Raw genomic sequence first — 18757 nt, 5'->3', positions numbered from 1 at the left:
TTAGCAGCTTCTTGTATTCCTGCCAGATCACATTTGGGATACCATATAAAGTTTTTGTGTCTTGCACTCTTGGTTTTCCATCGAAGACGACGGAAACTGTGTAGTAGCGTTTTGTGTTAACAAGTAATCAATATTCTCACATAGCAGTGCTGTATTATTGCCTAAAATTTGCGTGAAAATTGTATACAAAAACATTTCAACAAATTATCGCCCGGTCCCAAGCCTCATTTTCGTAGTTTCCATGGCAACGCACCTTCAGCTGATCGATGACTTCAAAACTTGAGAAAGCGGATGAGCGGGACCAAAATACGGAACGCACAAGACATCAATGAAGCCGAGAATGCTCGACCATTGTGCTTTGTTGTCATCATATCGCCGTTGTTTTGAATTCCATCTGAAATAGCGAGATAGAAAGGATTATAGCAGGTGAGTGGCTGTATCGAGTGTTGGGAGTCGAGATTTCCGTACGTCAGCCGCTCTCCATCAATTTCGAGTCTTCGAAGAACTTAACGATTCAGTAGAATTAATCGACAGTTCGGAATATTAGTGGCTCGGAAGATAAAGCTGAATAGTCCATGCGGCTCTTTTCGTGTGTGTGGGCGAGTGTGCCAAAATATATCGACTGCAGCGGACGCCTGTGCGACATCGGTGCGTTGAGCCCCGCGCTCTCGTGTGCCGAGCTCAGGCCTGGCCAAATTGTCACTAACGCGGGAACGGTGGAGGGGGGGGGGGGGGAGGGGCATGGGAGCAATTCGCTCACTCGCCCACTTAAACTGTAAGGGAGCGAAGTCCCCTCTCCCAAATGGGAGAGCCTGTGAAGGGTATGCTAAGGACCGATTCTGAACTTATTGCAGAAATTAGCATGAAACCTTCATCATCCGATGCCGCTTGGTCGATAATTTATCCTTAAAAGCATGGTAACATTGAGTCAGGTCAAAGGTCACCAAAAACAGCCGAAACCACCTGGAATTAGTTTGCGGTCAAGCCCATGCTCCAAGCCTACGGCACTGATCACCATGACTCAAAGCGACGCAATGCTACACCCACGTTAGTTACAGAAAACATGGTCTATCAAAGCCGTCGGGCAAAAAGCGCCAACGATGTTGCTATTTCAGGGACGGTGAATGCGCTCCTAGTCCTTTGCCTAGTCGTTCTTACGCATATCCATCATGACTGGTAAGGATTCAAAAACAGTCAAGGTCACCCCTAAAGCGGCTTCCGATAACCTGTCGTCATCGAGCGAGGAATCGTCGTCGGAAGAGGAGAGCAATGACCGCTTTACCGACCCAGCTGTCGACCTGCCCGCCGACTACTGGCAGATTCAGAAGCTCGTCAAGTACCTTAAGGTACCTGCAGATATGATGTAGCTGTAGTCGTTTCTGCTTTGCTGCCTGGATAAGCAATGCATTCTTAGATCATATGTCATCCTTTAAGCCAGAAGGCGTGCCTCTCGATGTGCTTCGACTCGTCATATCACTCACGTGCCACGTGTCCACAGATCACATTTACATTTGCACCTGTCCGCACCAGCGAGGTAGATCACGTTACCATGTTGACCGGCCGCAATAAGTCCAAAGTGCGTCCATCGCACAGTTGGACAATGGTATATGAAGGCCTCCGAACAGCTTGAGGTGTGTGTGTATGTGGGGGGGGGGGGGGGGGGCACGTCTTGAAGTCCGTTGTTTCTATGCATCTGCATACAAGGTCGGTGTCGCCGTTTCGCAGCATGTGGGTGGCTCATGCAGCCGCTCTCCCCGTTCCCACGCCGATCACATCGGACAGCAGAGGTCCACGCCAGTCGTGCCCTCGTTCGCCCGCCTGTGCCGCGACAACAGACACCGCTGAACGCACGTCACCCCGGCAGCGGCCAGCCAGCGGCGCTGCGCCGGTCGCCGGCTGCGCTGCGCCGGTCGCCGGCTGCACTGTGCCAGTCGCCGGCTGCGCTGCGCAAGTCGCCGGTGGCGCTGCGGCCGGTCGCCGGCTGCGCTGCGCCGGTCGCCGGCTGCGCTGCGCCGGTCGCCGGCGGCGCGCGGCTGACCGCGCTCCCGTGCCACGCAGGCCGGCAACCAGACGGCGACGGTGATCGCGCTCTGCGCCCTGCGGGACCACCAGATCGACCAGGAGGTGTGTCAGCTGGCTCTGCGCGACGTCGGCGGCCTCGAGGTGCTGCTCAACATCCTCGAGACCAACGACGTCCGGTGTAAGGTCCGGTGAGCTGGTGACGCCCGGAGGGGGGGGGGGGGGGAAGGAGGTGCCGGGTCGGGGGCATTTCACCGCGCTCGCACCATTACGCATAAAGGGCAGTGCGTATTAATGTATACAGGAAACTTGAACATGTTTGGGGCGTAATGAGGTGACTTCGATCAATCAGAGGAATGTGTTCACCGAACCACTGATCACGTATTATTTTTTTCACGTATTTTTGCACTGCAGCTTCTGTGCCAATATGTCTACTTATGTCTCCGTGAACGTGACGAAAACTCTGCTTTGTAGCTGCAGACACCCAAGGTATCTCTAAATGTTTAATTGGTCAGCACGCTGTAGCTCGAGATGAGCGCAGAGTGGTAAGCGTTGAGCAAATGTGGGTGCGCATCAAACGGGGATCACTTTATGCTCTCTCATGAGCGTGCTCTGTTAATCTTGATGTTCTGTCGGGGGCTAAGCCTTGCGATTCACTGGTATTGACCGCCGTTTACCGGATGACGTCATATATTACGCAAAAGGCATCGAAAGGTTCATTGTCAAGTTTTCTTAGACGCCTGAAAGCTGTGAGAGATTTCGCACTGTGCGATTTCAGTGTGCGGTGCTGTTACACCAAGTCATGCGTGTCAGTCAGGGCGAATGCTACGCTCAGGGGAAGGCACTGCTTTTTTATGAAAGTTGCCGTGCGTACCCACTTTGGCCACACCCACTCTTCACTCGCAAAAAAGCTCACGATGGCATTCCGTCTGAAACGACGATTTGCTCGATGTTGAGCTTGGCTTGCAAGCTCACGTGAAATCAGTTCACCGCTTCCCAGAAAGCAAACCCCTTTTACTACTCACAATACGAAAGAAAAATGACAAAGCGCCCGTCTTATTGAATACTGGGCCGAATCGCATCGCGCGGGTAGGGCCAAGTGCGTGGAGTCGTCCCCGCACCCAGCCATCCCCAGCTGCGATGCCGTCCGTCGAACACGTCCTCTGGCCCTGGGAGACCAACGCGCCGCAGTGACGTGATGGTCGGACACAGCCGCTCCGCCACCGCTCCGGCGCCGTCGGCCGCCGGCCTCAGTGGCCCGGCGCTCCCACAGATCGGCTCGCTGAAGGTGCTCAAGGTGATCTCGAGCCACCCGGAGGTGCGCCGCTCCATAGCCAGTCTGGGCGGCCTGGAGACGCTCGTCACCCTCTTCTCCAGCCCGTCCAACCAGCTGAAGGCGCTGGCGTCCGAGACGATCGCCAATGTGGCGCAGTTCCGCTGGGCGCGACGTATCGTGCGCAAGAGCGGCGGCGTCCCCAAACTGGTGCGTACCGGGTGGCGTGGCGTGGCGTGGCGTGGCGTGGCGTGGCGTGGCCGGGGCGGGCGGGCGGAGAAGGCGCTCGGGTGCGTCCGGCTGACCCGGAGCCTTGGAGTACTGCAGCTGCAGAGCCAACTGCTGATTGGGGCAAGTCTGTCAGAGGTCGGACCTGCTGACCGAGTGGCACTGTGTTTTGGCGAAGGTTGACCTGCTGGACGTGGACAAGGCGGTGCTGACCCAGCCTATGGAGTCGCTGACACCGAAGCAGCTTGAGAAGCTGGAGGTGGCCAAGGGTGGCGCGTTAGCCCTCTGGTCCCTCGCCAAGGCGAGGAAGGTAATCTCAACGGAGGTGGGAGAAGGCCGAAGTGTTGGGCCGTTTGGCTTTGTTTTTTTATCTCTGACTGTGGCCGTTTGAAGCGTAACATTTCGTTCGCAAGTTCGCGTCCAGATAACAGTGGCTGGCCGGTGCTGTCCTTTGGGATGTATAGGCGTGTCAACGCCGGGTCATTTTACCAATGCCCGTCTAAAGCTGTCTCTGTGAGGGAGGGAACTTCGCCTCCCTCCCCCCCCCCCCGAGCTGAGTGTAGTGTATGTGGGGGGGGGGGGGGGCTGGCGTCGAACCTTTCGAAGGCATTTCATTCCACGCAGCGCCCACGGCTTTTGGTCACAACGTTGAGTCCCGCAGCATTCAAAGCAGCTCAACCGACAGTTAACTAGCGCGTGGCGGAGTGGACAGCGGGCAGGACGCGTCCCCCCACTGACTGCGGTCGCACCGCCGCCGCCTGGCGTCAGGTGAAGGAGTGCATCCGCATGGCGGGCGGCATCACGCTGCTGGGCCGCCTGCTGCAGTCGGTGCACACCGAGCTGCTCATCTCCGTCATGGGCATCATCCAGATGTGCGCCTCCGAGGTGGGCTCCCCGCGCGCCAGGCGGCGGGTCCGACCGGCCGGGCGCCGACGTGCTGCTGCTGGGATGATGTGGCCGGGCGTCAGAGCGTTGCGAATGCTGAGGCGGCCGCGTGTTGGCTGGGTCTGGTCTGGGTTTCTGTGCTTTCGAGCATGAACAAGCATGTGTAAGCTTTGTTTAAATGGCCGTCGCGTTTTTCTGATAGGTTGTGAATTCTACTCTGATTCGGAGCGGCGCATGTCAAATTGCACCCGATTCCAGATCCAGCACAGGAGATGTGGTCAGGCACAGCGTTAAAAGCATTTCCATTGAAACAGATTTCAGTGCAGATGTCACACCAACTACGGCTTTAGACACGCCAGTGGGAGATCTGCATTCAGGGAAAAGCCTGCCAGCTGTTGTGTTCAGCATTGCCTAAGCGATTCAATGCGATGTCCCCCGAGCGATCACGCACCTCTGCGGCGGCGGCCTCCATCACCGCCGCCGGCCTTTCCCCAGGAGAGCTACCGGCTGGCGATCCGGGAGGAGGGCATGACGCGCAACCTGCTGGACCACCTGCACAAGGACAACATCAAGCTGCAGATCCACGGCGCCTTCGCCATATTCCAGGTGGGGCCACCAGGTCGGTCGGCGCTGGGGCATCGCAATACACAAAGGCCTTGGGAAGTTAGATTTATTGCGCGAGCAAAGTGGGCGATTTATCGAGCGTAGGTGATAGCATAGTAAGATTAGAATGTCGTAAACGGCAAGTACGATTCGCGGTGAATTACCTCGTCGCCAGCGAGGGCGGATCAATGATGTCTTGCAATGCAATGCGATGTCTAACGATCCGACAATTGATGTCTTTCTGACACATTGATCCCAATGTGTTGTCGGTATGGTTTGCTGTGTGAAGCGTACTTATGCGTATTAATTTGTCCCTCTGCTGTAACATCGGCCTCGTATGGCGGCAGTGTGCGGAGGACCCGGACATGTGCCGGATGGTGTGTTGATCCACCGTCTGCTGTAACATCAGCCTCGTGTGGCGGCAGTGCGCGGAGGATCCGGACGTGTGCCGGATGGTGTGTTAATCCACCGTCTGCTGTAACATCAGCCTCGTGTGGCGGCAGTGTGCCGAGGATCCGGACGTGTGCCGGATGGTGTGTTAATCCACCGTCTGCTGTAACATCAGCCTCGTGTGGCGGCAGTGTGCCGAGGATCCGGACGTGTGCCGGATGGCGTGTTAATCCACCGTCTGCTGTAACATCAGCCTCGTGTGGCGGCAATGTGCGGAGGACCCGGACGTGTGCCGGATGGCGTGTTAATCCACCGTCTGCTGTAACATCAGCCTCGTATGGCGGCAGTGTGCGGAGGACCCGGACGTGTGCCGGATGGTGTGTTAATCCACCGTCTGCTGTAACATCAGCCTCGTATGGCGGCAGTGTGCGGAGGATCCGGACGTGTGCCGGATGGCGTGTTAATCCACCGTCTGCTGTAACATCAGCCTCGTATGGCGGCAGTGTGCGGAGGACCCGGACGTGTGCCGGATGGTGCGCGAGTTCAACGGCCTGGAGCGGCTGGTGCAGATGCTGCAGATGCCCGAGGCGAGTGACAACCTGGCCATCACCATCTCGGCCACAGGAGCTCTCTGGAAGTGCGCCATCGACCCCAAGAATACCAAGAAGCTCAACGAGCTGGGCATCGTCGACAGGCTCGTGCCCCTGCTCAACAACGAGAACGAACAGGTCCTGTGGACGGGGCGGTGGTGGCGGGAGGGGCTGGGGCGCTGGAGGCGCTGGGGGGGGGGGGGGCAGGTGGGGATGTGTCATGCGTGGGAACAGCTGTCGGTATCCGTCGAGGAGAACGTAGGCCTCCTGCCACGGCCATGCATGGAAGCTCCCAGTCTACTGATCGGGGTACAAAGAGCAGGGTTTGTCCCTTCGTTCCAAGTCGGACAGGATGACCTCCCTCCCCCTGGCGTGCGGAGGTCGGTTTAGTCAGCGATTTCAGCGCGTTGGTTGTGCATGAAACTGGTGTTCAGTGTGTTCACCGCATTCTGTGAGACTATCGCGGGTTGTACCTTGCACTTCACACCGGTTACCGAGCCCCCGCCTGATTTCACTGGATCAGCGCCCGCAGCTCGACCTTCTGTGAGACTATCGCAGGTTTACCTTGCACTTCACACCGGTTACCGAGCCCCCGCTCGATTCCACTGGATCAACGTCCGCAGCTCGACCTTCTGTGAGACTATCGCGGGTTGTACCTTGCACTTGCACCGGTTACCGAGCCCCGCTTGATTCCACTGGATCAGCGCCCGCAGCTCGACCTTCTGTGAGACTATCGCGGGTTGTACCTTGCACTTCACACCGGTTACCGAGCCCCCGCCTGATTTCACTGGATCAGCGCCCGCAGCTCGACCTTCTGTGAGACTATCGCGGGTTGTACCTTGCACTTCACACCGGTTACCGAGCCCCCGTCCGATTTCACTGGATCAGCGCCCGCAGCTCGACCTTCTGTGAGACTATCGCGGGTTGTAACTTGCATTTCACACCGGTTACCGAGCCCCGCTCGATTTCACTGGATCAGCGCCCGCAGCTCGACCTGGCCCGCCCGCGCGACGCCAGTCTGTCCGCCCGCCGAACACGCCGTGATGCCAACACGGTGTTCAGCACGCCAACGCCGTTCGATCACTGGCCGCCGGCCGCCGCAGATTCTGGTGAACACGGCCGGCGCGCTCGGCGCCTGCGCTCAGATGGAGGATGTCCGTACCAACATCAAGAACGCCTCGGGCATCAGGCCGCTGGTGCACCTGCTCACCGAGACCAACACGGTGAGGCTAGGCCTAAGTTCGGGCGTCAGACCGCTGGTGCACCTGCTCAGTGAGACCAACACGGTGAGGCTAGGCCTGGGCCCGGGCATCAGGCCGCTGGTACACCTGCTCACCGAGACCAACACGGTGAGGCTAGGCCTGGGCCCGGGCATCAGGCCGCTGGTGCACCTGCTCAGTGCGACCAACACGGTGAGGCTAGGCCTAAATTTGGGCGTCGGGCCGCTGGTGCACCTGCTTACTGAGACCGACACGGTGAGGCTAGCCTCCCGGCTCAGGGCTGGTGCCCTGATGGACCGAACACGGTGAGGCTAGGCCTAAATTTGGGCGTCGGGCCGCTGGTGCACCTGCTTACTGAGACCACACGGTGAGGCTAGGCCTGGGCCCGGACATCAGGCCGCTGGTGCACCTGCTCACAAGACCAACACAGTGAGGCTAGGCCTAAATTTGCGTGCGTTGGCCTACTGCGATGGCTACCTGGGCTCATGAGACCAAGACACGGTGCTAAGCGTCGGCGCTGGGACTCGTGACCAACCGGGTCAGGCCGGGATCAGCCTGGTGCACCTGCTCAGTGAGACCAACACGGTGAGGCTAGGTCTGGGCCCGGGCATCAGGCCGTTGGTGCACCTGCTCAGTGAGACCAGCACGGTGAAGCTAGGCTGGGACTCGGGCATCAGGCCGCTGGTGCACCTGCTCAGTGAGACCAACACGGTAATGCTAGGCCTAGACTTGCACAGAGTAGCGTGCTTCTGTGAGCTAGTGGTCACGATGCAGGTATGTACATTGGTGTGTATACTCTATATATGCCCTAGTTAATTGGGGTGGGGTGTCAGTGGCAGCGACATGTTGTACCTGTCTGAGTGGGCAGTGGGCGAGTTTCATTATTTTGGTGGTGCGGGCTGGTATCATTCGACGGTCTCGTCTAAACAAGTGACGCTAGGGCGCGGTATCGTTAATCGCTAAAAGCTGGCGTTCTTACTCATCATTAATGTCGAAAATGCGCTAGATCTCACCAGGTCTTCCGAGTTCACTTCCACCAGAGGACTGCAAAAGCTACCCCGCCCGCGGCAACTGGCACGCGTTCCCCTAACTCTTGCCGAGCCCGGCGCGGCGGCAGGCCCTGCTGGTGAACGTGGCGCACGCCATCGGCGCCTGCGCCGTGGACGCCGAGAGCATGGCCACGATCGACGCCCTGGACGGCGTGCGGCTGCTGTGGTCGCTTCTGAAGAACCCGAGCTACAAGGTGCAGGCGGCCTCCGCCTGGGCAATCTGTCCCTGCATCCAGAACGCCACGGTGAGTGCGCGCGGCGCGGGGTGCGTCGGCCGGACTGCCATGTGCGGGCGGCGCGGCTGAGGCCCTCCGTCGTGACGCTGAGACGCGGGGTGTGGTCCGTGATAGGCGGCGGTGGTCCGTCCGGCCGCGATCGGTACAGCGTGGCCCGCCGTCACCTGATCTCGTCCTGCTGCGCTCGTGTCTGCGCTCCAGCGTTCAAGCTCGTCCGTCGCGTACGTCACTGAAGGCCTGTGATGTAACCACACGCTGCTGCACGCGAAAGCGGTCAGAGTTTCCCGTGGCGGGAATGGAACGAAAGATCCCTCGGTTACAAGTCGGACGCTGACCTCTCGGCCACCCTCCAGGACGCTGGCGAGATGGTGCGCTCGTTCGTGGGCGGGCTGGAGCTGATCGTGGGCCTGCTCCGCTCGCCCGACCCCGAGGTGCTCGCGTCCGTCTGTAACGCCATCTCGGAGATCGCTCGCGACGAGGAGAACCTGGCCGTCATCACCGACCACGGCGTCGTGCCGCAGCTCTCAACACTGGCGCACACAGTGGGTACCGGCGCTCCACGGTCCCGGCACCCTCGGCGGGCGTCGCTGTTCAGCGCCGGCCCAAAAGACTGGCCTTACCGCACCATTACTCGGGTCCAGGCAGTGGTCCAGGCTCTGCACTCCGGGGAACGGCGGGCACCGACACGCTGACCGCGTCACTGCTCCATGCCGCTCAGTTACAATTTTTAGTTTAGTTTCGCGAATGAGTGAATCGTGCGAAGTGCCGACTTGCCAACGAGTATTCGTGCCACTGATCGAATGCTGTTGGTACAGACAACAGATCTGGTTCGTGTCAGTGGCAGGCAAGTTTCAGCACCGGTTCACTATTCTGCTCTTTATTGTCAGCACAACAAAAACAACGGCTCTCGATGCCGGTAACACCGCGCAGTTGGCTACCGCTGATTGTATCAATGTCCACGTTCATGCCCGCGGCCAAACTGACCATTGCGTTCGCTGACCCCCCCCCCCCCCCCCCCCCTCCCCTCCACTCCTCAGGACAACGACCGGGTGCGCCAGTACCTGGCCAAGGCGATCGCCTGCTGCTGCCAGTGGGGCCAGAACCGGCTGCAGTTCGGCAAGCAGAAGGCCGTGGCGCCGCTGGTGCGCTACCTGGCCAGCAAGGACGCGCAGGTGCACCGACCGTCGGCGCTGGCGCTCTTCCAGCTAAGCAAGGAGCCGCGCAACTGCATCACGCTGCACGAGAACCAGGCGGTGAGCCCGCTGCTGGCCATGTGCGGCTCGGCCGACGAGCAGCTGCAGGAGCACGCCGCCGGCTGTCTGCGCAACATACGCCTGCTCGCCTCGGCCATACACAACCAGGAGGTGGACAACCGGCTGGCCAAGGAGCGCCAGGAGGAGAGCACGGCGCCGGCGGCGGAGCAGACCGCCCAGTAGAAGTCGACGGGAGGAGGGGAGTCTGGGGCGTGGGCCGTGACGGGGTGGTACAAATCAGGCGCCCGTGGTTATTTTGATTTGACGCGTGATCGTCGGTAATATCTAGTCATCGTTTTGTATTTCGCCTGAAACTACGATCGGGGTAATGTCTAGTCATCGTTCTGTGTCTCGTCTAGAAATGCAATCGGGGTCAGTGGGGAAATTAAAGACTGGTTGAAATCATGTAGCTTGTTGGACGCACTGTCCAGACGGCAACGAGCATGTTCAATACATACGTCATGATCTCTGCTTTGGCGAACCAAGTCCACAGCGAGGCTGACGCAGCAGACGTGGAAATGTGGTAAACGTGTAAGAAGCGGTTCGCAACAAGTCCTAACCCGCTCCAAAAAGATCTTGCCACTAACTCAACCCACACGACAATCGAGTTCTCGACCTCAAAAGGCATAAACTATCTCAAAAATGTCACAAATCTTCATCCTCCATGTCGCTGTCGTCTTCATCTTCTTCGTCATCATCGTCGTCATCGTCGTCTTCATCGTCATCCTCCTCATCGTCGTCGCTACCGTCCATGCTTTCGTCGTCCGAGCCCTGCCAATCCACGTCCTTGGGCTGCTCCACCAGCGTCTTCCACTCGTCCATCTTTGACGTGTCTGCGGGTAGAGAAACGACCGGCTCTGAGCGAGTTGGAACACACCATCCATAGACGTAACCACGTCTCTGAAGTGGCGGCGGGGGGGGGGGGGGACGCCTTAGGATTGCAGGAGTCACACTGAAATCTGGGGGCAATATGATCTGAAAAGGACATGTGCAATGGGAAAACGTGAAAAGCGTGCATTCTACGGGCAGAATATTATTGGAGGGGCGAAACCTCATTTTGGAAAACTTTGAGGAAATCTTCTGCCAAGCCCCCTCCCCCTCAGAGCGGTTACACCCTGGACACCATATACCATCGAAAGCCAGCTCAGCTCAGTGCTCCTGCACTATCTCCATCTACGACAGTGCGCGGCGAACCAAGCCCGCCAGGACCGCCGGACGGTGCCGTCAAACGATCACGCCCCTTAAACCAGGGCGCGGTTTAGCAGGAGCAGGCGATTCGCCTCAGACACCGTCAAATATTAATGGGTTTCAGCATCGTGCCACCTCCATCTGGAGTGCTGATTACGTCTAGCTGAAGCAGGGCGTGGCCAACAGACTTCTCGAAATTCATAAAAAACGAAGCGCCTGCCGAAAAGTTAAGCTCCTGAGCGGTACCCAAGGCGGGCGGCCCTTCCCTACGGATGAACCGGGCCCCTTCTTTTTCAGGCACACCGCAGGAAGAACCAGTATTTTTGAGACATCTCTGAGCATTCTCCTTAGCGAACAACAGCCTGACAGCGACCGACGTACGTCTCGTGAGCTCGGCGCCTCGAAGTGCGCAACCTCGCCCAGACCCAGAGCGAGCACCGATGGTGACATGAATTCGCCCAGACCCAGAGCACCGAGGGCGACACGGATTCGCCCAGATCTGGAACACCGAAGGCGTCACGAATTCGCCCAGACCCAAAGCACCGCAGGCGACACGAATTCACCCAGACACAAAGCACCCAAGGTGACACGACTCGGGTGGCGCCCTCCTGGGCACGTTGGCGCCGCTCCCCTGCCACTCACCGAGCTGGTAAAAGTCGCTGAGCGTGACCTCTACACTACCCCGCTCCAGCTGGCCGCCGTACAGGAACAGCTGGCCGGCGCGAGCCGCCAGGCCGGCCCGGGCGCGCGGCGACGGCGCCGCCACCGCCGCCGCCTCCTCCTCGATCGACATCGCTTCCAGCTGCTCGGCGGGGTCACCGCTGCCCGATGCCGCCGCTGCCGCCGGCTCGGGGGCCGGGTCGTCTGCCGCGCGGCGACGGCGCCGCCGCCGGGCGGGGTCCCGCCGGCCAGAGAGGGTCACTGACGGAGACGGATGAGCGTCAGGTGGCGAGCTCTGAGCAGCGAGTCAGGTCAGCTCGTACGGCGCCAGCACCAGCTCCGAGCCGGCGCACTGCACATCCAAGCACGCGCCGTGAAAACATCGGATGAGCGTCGGTGCCAGCTGGATGCCAGCGCATGCCGCGGCAAGATCGGGCCACAGCCTGTCGATTCCGACACATGCTGTACGCGGATTGGATCAGAGCTAGCGCCCCCTGGATCCCACGAGGCGCCTCATCCAGCTCACCTGTGTGCCAGACGCCCTTGCCGGCGTCGAGCATGTACATGTCGTTGAAGAAGGTACCCTTGAGTTTGTCGTCACTCTCTTCGTCTGTGACGCCTGCGGGAAGACATGTATGTCACCCATCAGCGATCCCAAACATACCCGAGCGACACCCAGCTGCCACGTGACGACGCATTCGGTGCTTCAGACATGGCGCCCAAGACATGAAAAACATTTTAAAATAGTTCGAAGAAAACGACTTGCCATCGACCGTCCATCGTTCCCACCACACAGCCGGGCTGCAGCCTCATTGGCGGGGCTGCAGCCTGCCTCCACACCGGCCCGGCTCCGCCGCCCCAGCTGCCTGCTGTTCAGAGCTGGCTCCCGTCCGCTCACGCGACGGAACCGAACAGAACTGGCAGCGAGGGGACGGGACGGGGGGGGGGGGGGGCAAATCAGCGAGACGTCATCTCCGGAGGAATAGCGGTGCGAACAGAAGGACCACGATGTGATAGGAGGCATGGCACAGTGCAGCACGGCATAGCACGGCATGGCATAACAAAGTACGGTATGGCATAGCGCGGCATGACAAAACGCGGCATGTTATAGCACGGCACAACACAGCACGAGACACTGCACACCACAGCTGGCACAACACAATACCGCACAGCACAACATAACACAGCACAGCACAACAAAGCGCACACAGCACGACATAACACAGTACGGCACGACGCAGCACAGCACAGCAAAACACGTCACGGCACGACACAAGCACAGTGCAGGAGACAAGGCCGGGGAGCGTACGGGCCGCAATCGCATCAGGTCAGGCCGCCCTCACCTCCGAAGAAGAGACACGCTGTCGCCCTGCGCACGAGGCAGCCGCTCATGCCGCCTGCGGTGGCGGATGGCCGCGCGCCGCTCTGCTTCACCTGGCTCCAGCGCCAGCGCGTCAGGGGCGCAGGTCGTGTCTCTGAAGCGAGCCGAGTCGGCCGGGCGTCGGTTAGGCCGGGCTGAACTATACAGCTCCGGTGGGTTGGGGGTCCCAGGCTGGGCCCGGGGCGTAACGCGTGTGTCAACGGAGCCACAAAAGCTGTCCAGCTCCCGAGGAGGGCGGGGGGTCCGGGGCGTCACGCGTGGTGTCACGGTAGCCAGCTGTCAGCTCCCGAGGAGGGCGGGGGTCCGGGGCGTCACGCTGTGGTCACAGGAAGCCATCTGTCCAGCTCCCGAGGAGGGCGGGGGTCAGGGCGTCACGCGTGTGTCAGCGGAGCTAGCCTGTCCAGCTCCCCGAGGGGGAGCGGGTGTCCGGGGCGTCACGCGTGTGTCACGTAGCCAACATGTCCAGCTCACGAGGAGGGCGGGGGTCCGGTGGCGTCAGGCGTGTGTCCGGAGCCACTGTCCAGCTCACGAGGAGGGCGGGGGTCTGGGCGGTCACGCGTGATGTCACGGAGCCAGCTGTCCAGCTTCACTGAAGGAGGGCGGGGGTCCGGGGCGGTCACGCGGGTGTCACGGAGCCAACTGTTCCAGCTCCCCGAGGAGGGCGTGGGTCCGGGGGCGGTCACGCGTGTGTCAACGGAGCCAGCTTGTCAGCTCACGAGGAGGGCGGGGGTCCGGGGCGTCACGCGTGTGTCACGGAGCCAGCTGTCCAGCTCCCGAGGAGGGCGGGGGTCCGGGGCGTCACGCATGTGTCACGCAGGCGACTGTCGGACTCGCGGCGGGTTCTGGAGCGGCCAACAGTGCCTGACGCAAAGGAGGGTCCGAAACAGAACAAGCCACAGTGACCCGGTTCATACACCTGGGTCAGAATCGGGTTACGCTTTGAAACACACGCACACCCCGACAACAAAACTATTCACACTATGCTATGTTCGTGGTATAGGATGATAGCACAAACCCAGGGCTGTCAGCACCAATGCAGCAAGTTGTTTACTTGTGCGCACTGCGTTAAACGGCTGAGGGTTAGCGTTTTTAGCCACGCATCAACAGAGCGGTTGCAGAAATATGTTCACGAACACCAACGGTAATCAGCTGACCCGTCTTAACGACCATCAGAGTGCACATGGACGTCTAAAAAAGTTATCCTACAAAAGCAACCCCCATTCTGCCGTCCAAACTCAAAAAGCGTTTTTAACGAAATGGCACACAGGCCTTTTCGCCTTACGACGGTCATATTCTTTCCAACGCTCACATGGCATCCCCATAGCATCAGATGTCTCACGGACGGCACCACAAGTCCTCCCAGGCTCGCCCACGCGGCCGCCCGCCTCTCGGCTTCCGGGTGCAGCTGGCAGTGGTGACCGCGAACCGGGCACCTCCCACCGGCCGGTACTCACTGTCCGGTGTCAGCAGGTACATGTCGCTGAACGTGGTGCCCTTCTCCACGTTCTTCTTCACCTTCTCCTTGCAGTAGCCGCCGTAGACGAGCACGCGGCCGTCGGCCAGCGCCAGCATGGCCACGCTCGAGCGGGCCGACGGGCCCTGACCTGGCGGGCACGGTGTGCGGTGAGCAGGCAGCCAGAGGCGGCATCGCCGGGGCGGAGGGGACGGCAACGGGGCGGAGGGGATGGCGCCGGGGCGGAGGGGATGGTACCGAAGCGGAGAGCACGGTACCGGGCCAGAGAGGATGGCACCGGAGCGGAGGGGATGGTACCGGAGCGCAGGGCACGGTACCGGGGCGGAGGGGATGGTACCGGATCGGAGGGCACGGTAACGGGGCGGAGGGGATGGTACCGGAGTGGAACGCACGGCACCGGGGCAGAGGGCACGACACCGAGGGGGGGGGGGGGAGGAAGGGGGAGGGCGCGGCACCGTGGAGAAGCGTTGACACTACCAAAAGACTGGCACAACTAGCATCAGCGTGAGGGGCGAACGAATCGGCACAAACAAGTCGGGTACCGGCGTGTCCGAGGCACTTTTAGCAGGCAATTTTGTCTGAGCCACGTACAACAACGAGAGATCCAATTTGCACTGCTCCCTAACCCGTCCTATCACCGGATACCCTCAGTATACACCCCTCCCACTCCCGTCCTCTCACCAGTCACCTCCAGTTTGCACCCCTCCCGCTCCCGTCCTCTCACCGGACACCTCCAATTTGCGCCACTCGCGCCTGTCGATATCGAACGCGTGCAGATCGTTGAAGTACTGGAAGCTCTGCAGGTTGTCGTGGAACCCGCCGAACACGATCAGCTGCTTCTGGTAGTAGACCATCCTGTGGCCGCTGCGAGCGGACGGGCCGCCCGCCGCGCTGGAAAGTCGAGCGGTCCGGTCAGCACCGTTCAGGCACATGGGGCGCGGGGATGGCACGCTTGGCTAACGACCGTGAGGGCGTGAGGTCGACGCTCAGTGTGGCGCTGTGCTTCGGTGCGCCCAGCTGAAATCCGCATAGGACTGTTTAAACGACGTAAAGGGGCTGAACGTTATCGTCGAGGCGCCATGCTTCGCTATTTTGACTCGATATTTTGCCGCGCAGCAAACTGACTTAGTCTTTCCATTTTACGACATATCGACCTGCTGTGCTCATTAGCGCGGCTCATGTGCTATGACACGAACAATGACTGCACCACACAATTAGTCCGGCATTCTGATCACCGAATAATGCAGGTTAATGCTACGGATATCAGAATCGATTTCTGCCAGAAACAAGCGGAGTAAAATACAATGTAATTAGACAATTCCCGAACCCTCCACGTCGCAAGGTCTACGCACGGACAATAATTTTCGCAATGTGCTGGACTTACCATCTACCCCAATCACTGTTCAAAAAGGTTTAGTCCCAACCTATTCATCGCATGGAGCTTGGGAGCACTGCACGCCCGGTGCAGTGTTTGTTGCGTGAGGCCTTGCCCACCCTGACCGTGAAATTACGGGTGAAAAGCAGAATTCGGTGGCGAAGTTTTAACGTCCTGGAATGCCCGGTACGGTCCTTGCTACCTATACCAGCTCGCGGCTGCTGCCATCAACCGTAGGTTATCCCAGTCAAGGGCAAAAAGCGAGCGCATGAACCTTCTCAAACCTGCCCCACCACGGGCAGGTGAATGAGAAGGCATGCGCTCTAACCAACAGAGCTATTAGGATGGACAGTGATGGCTCCGGGAATGTTGATGGTGGAGTGGTGACTGGTTCAGCGCGTGGCTGCCAGCGTGTGCCATCCACCTGATCTTCTCCCAGCGCCGTGCGCTGGTGTGCAGGCACCAGAGGTCGCGGTAGTGGTGGAACTGCTCGCCGCTGGGACTGGAGAACTCGCCGCCGAACAGCCAGAGCTGGCCCCCGCCGAGCGGCGCCGCCACGGCCGCGTGCGCGCAGCGCGGCGGCGGGCCGCGCGGGTACTGCAGCAGGCGCCACTCCGCCGCCCGGCACCGGTACTGGTACAGATCGCCGAACACCGTCGTCTGCCGGACGAGCAGCCGCAAGCTGGTACAGGTCACTCTGCAGTGTCAGTTGTCATTGTCATTGGGGCTTTATGATGCATTCAGCTAATGAGGACTAATAGCATCTCCTGCCTCTCACCATGGTAGGAGGGACAGGCACCACAGAGGATCAAACACCTGCCTACATTTTCAGTCATGCTGCTTAACCACCGCACCAGGTACTGGTGCCCCAGTCCAGTGATCATAGAGGCTGATAGTACACAACATAGTGGAGAGCGACAAGATTATGGATGCACACCTCAATAACAATGCAATCCAACAGGATTCACTCACATGAAATGTGTAACAAACACCTCAGTCACCTCTTCTTGAGGAAGAAATGATGTAGTGTTATAACAAAAGTGTGTAAATGATGATGAGTGCTGTTTGAAGCACATAAATACAAAACATTCTAAAAAAAAACATCCTGACATATGCATAGGTTCACAAAATGAGTTGAGAAACTGAACAGTAAAAAATGACTCAACCTTACCTCAGAATTAATAACAAATGGGCTATTTTTAAGATTTAGTGCACTTTTTCTCAAAGTTGGGATAGCTGAAGACCAATTTGGGGATGGAGGTAGAGGCAGAGATGGGGGTGGGAGTGAAGGGTGAGGTACAGCCAGCCTTGTAAGTGGATAGGACACTAAACCCCTGCATATCAAGGACTGCTTGATATCATCAATTGGCCAGTATATTCTGGTATATTAATTATCAGTTATTATGAGCAAAATAAGTCACATTCACACAGCTTATTTAAAAACTTTCTCACATTTTTGCCATTGAAATATTCACCACCATACAGCAGAATCTCATCCCTTTCAGGATGGGCACACATGGTAAAACTGCTTCTGGCTGGTGGTGGTGGTGAAACCTTTTCTACAATCTCTTTCTTCAGCTCTTCCTCAGCCACCAAACGGCCAATCATCAGCTCCACACTTTCCTGGAGAAGAAAATGTTGGATTTCACATAACCATAAACCTTTGCAAAAGATGACTTACCAAGTAGACCAAGGTGGCTTGCAAGTCTGAATGGTAGAGAATTCACTAGCTACTGAACAATGGCAGTAAACCTACCCAGGAGTTTTAGATTAGCTGACATGCACTGGCAGGCCTAGTTGCTATGCCATAGTCACATTAGCACAAACTGACAATAACATACTTTTTATCAACATTTGCCCAAGTAAGAGTGAGTATGCACAACATTTCTGAGTTAAAAAATAATGTTGTTATGATCTTCAAAAAAGATACTAGACTCATAATCTGACAGAACATAGTAATGACATGTTGCATACTTCTCCTTTCTTGGTTAGCTGCTTCTTTAATTTCTTGGACAAATTCTTTTCAGTTTTTGCTGCAGTTTTTTCTATGCCCTGGCCCTTCTTTTTCTTATCTTTTTTCCCCATTTTGACCAACTTGTTTTCTTTGCCAAGAATGCAGTTATCCTGAAAAACCATTCAACAGAACATTCACATGGCCCACATACAGTACATGGCAAGGAGAAAGTGGAATGCAATCAAAGAAAACATAAAATCTGCTGGAGGAGAGCCAGATGATGTCATATAGCCTTAGAGACTGTGTGTGTATAACAGCCACAATGACCACATCAGGCATTCCTAGGCTTCAGTGTTAGCACAAGTTTGTTTTTTTAAACAACCTGGCATATTCATCAATCACGAAGATGCATTACATCTGGGCATCTCCGCTACACAAACTTGTTCCGACGCTCCATTCCCACACCCCATACCGGCGTTGCTGGGTGTTCTCACAACGAAACCAGGGAATTGATCAATCCAAAAATGTGCGCAGTAACTCACCAGTCGTTCTTAAAAACGGCTGAAATACGGAGGATTAATGAAAACGCCAACTACTGCACCGGCCCCATACGATGATCAAACCCACTCATCCAAGCCTAACAAACTAAACCCCACCCGAACACCCAGATATCCCACTACGGGCACACACCACGTGTTTGTCGAATTAAAAGCCTCGCGATCCTTGGCCTTGAAAACCGATTCACATGCTGGTAGAAATAGTAGAGAATCTTACCACACAGATGTCAACGCGTGGCACAAAGTGATTATGCATTTACGATTAAACATCTATTTGAGTACATTATATTTCTAAAAAAAGTAATTTTTTGGTTTTTTAAGCTTGCTGCTATTAAATAGAACCGAAATTAGGAGTTAATATTGATACGATAATTTCAGTATATTACATATTTCGTCATCAAAGGACCACCGAAACATAGCCT

At 57.6% G+C, this 18757-nt stretch overlaps 2 protein-coding genes across 3 annotated transcripts; one reads left to right on the top strand and one right to left on the bottom strand.

The window, feature by feature from the left end:
- The first annotated feature begins 284 nt into the window (after positions 1-284).
- LOC119099251 (armadillo repeat-containing protein 4) lies at positions 285-10215 on the top strand. 2 transcript variants are annotated; one of them, XM_037222375.1, is made up of 12 exons: positions 285-426; positions 1116-1346; positions 2059-2205; positions 3293-3502; positions 3699-3830; positions 4289-4405; positions 4901-5011; positions 5968-6126; positions 7092-7211; positions 8326-8502; positions 8847-9035; positions 9531-10215. In XM_037222375.1, exons 2-12 carry the CDS (start codon positions 1170-1172, stop codon positions 9927-9929), a joined length of 1938 nt encoding a protein of 645 aa, XP_037078270.1. In that variant the 5' UTR covers positions 285-426; positions 1116-1169; the 3' UTR covers positions 9930-10215. The 2 variants fall into 2 exon arrangements, with proteins under 2 accessions (XP_037078270.1, XP_037078269.1); XM_037222374.1 differs by having other exon boundaries at positions 5902-6126.
- LOC119098154 (kelch domain-containing protein 4) lies at positions 10143-18475 on the bottom strand. The gene is made up of 10 exons (XM_037221083.1): positions 18321-18475; positions 17799-17948; positions 17277-17447; positions 16249-16484; positions 15174-15340; positions 14315-14579; positions 12938-12963; positions 12121-12213; positions 11577-11855; positions 10143-10579 (listed from the first exon to the last, which is right to left on the bottom strand). The coding sequence occupies exons 2-10, from the start codon at positions 17907-17909 to the stop codon at positions 10392-10394; spliced, it is 1536 nt and encodes a 511-aa protein (XP_037076978.1). The 5' UTR covers positions 17910-17948; positions 18321-18475; the 3' UTR covers positions 10143-10391.
- Positions 18476-18757: the final 282 nt, after the last annotated feature.

Source organism: Pollicipes pollicipes, unplaced genomic scaffold (genome assembly GCF_011947565.3).
Source record: "Pollicipes pollicipes isolate AB1234 unplaced genomic scaffold, Ppol_2.1 Scaffold_4740;HRSCAF=5597_pilon_pilon_pilon, whole genome shotgun sequence".
Classification (NCBI taxonomy): Eukaryota; Metazoa; Arthropoda; class Thecostraca; order Pollicipedomorpha; family Pollicipedidae; genus Pollicipes; species Pollicipes pollicipes.
The sequence above is the reverse complement of the archived record's forward strand: the minus strand, read 5'-3'. Positions and strand labels throughout refer to the sequence as shown.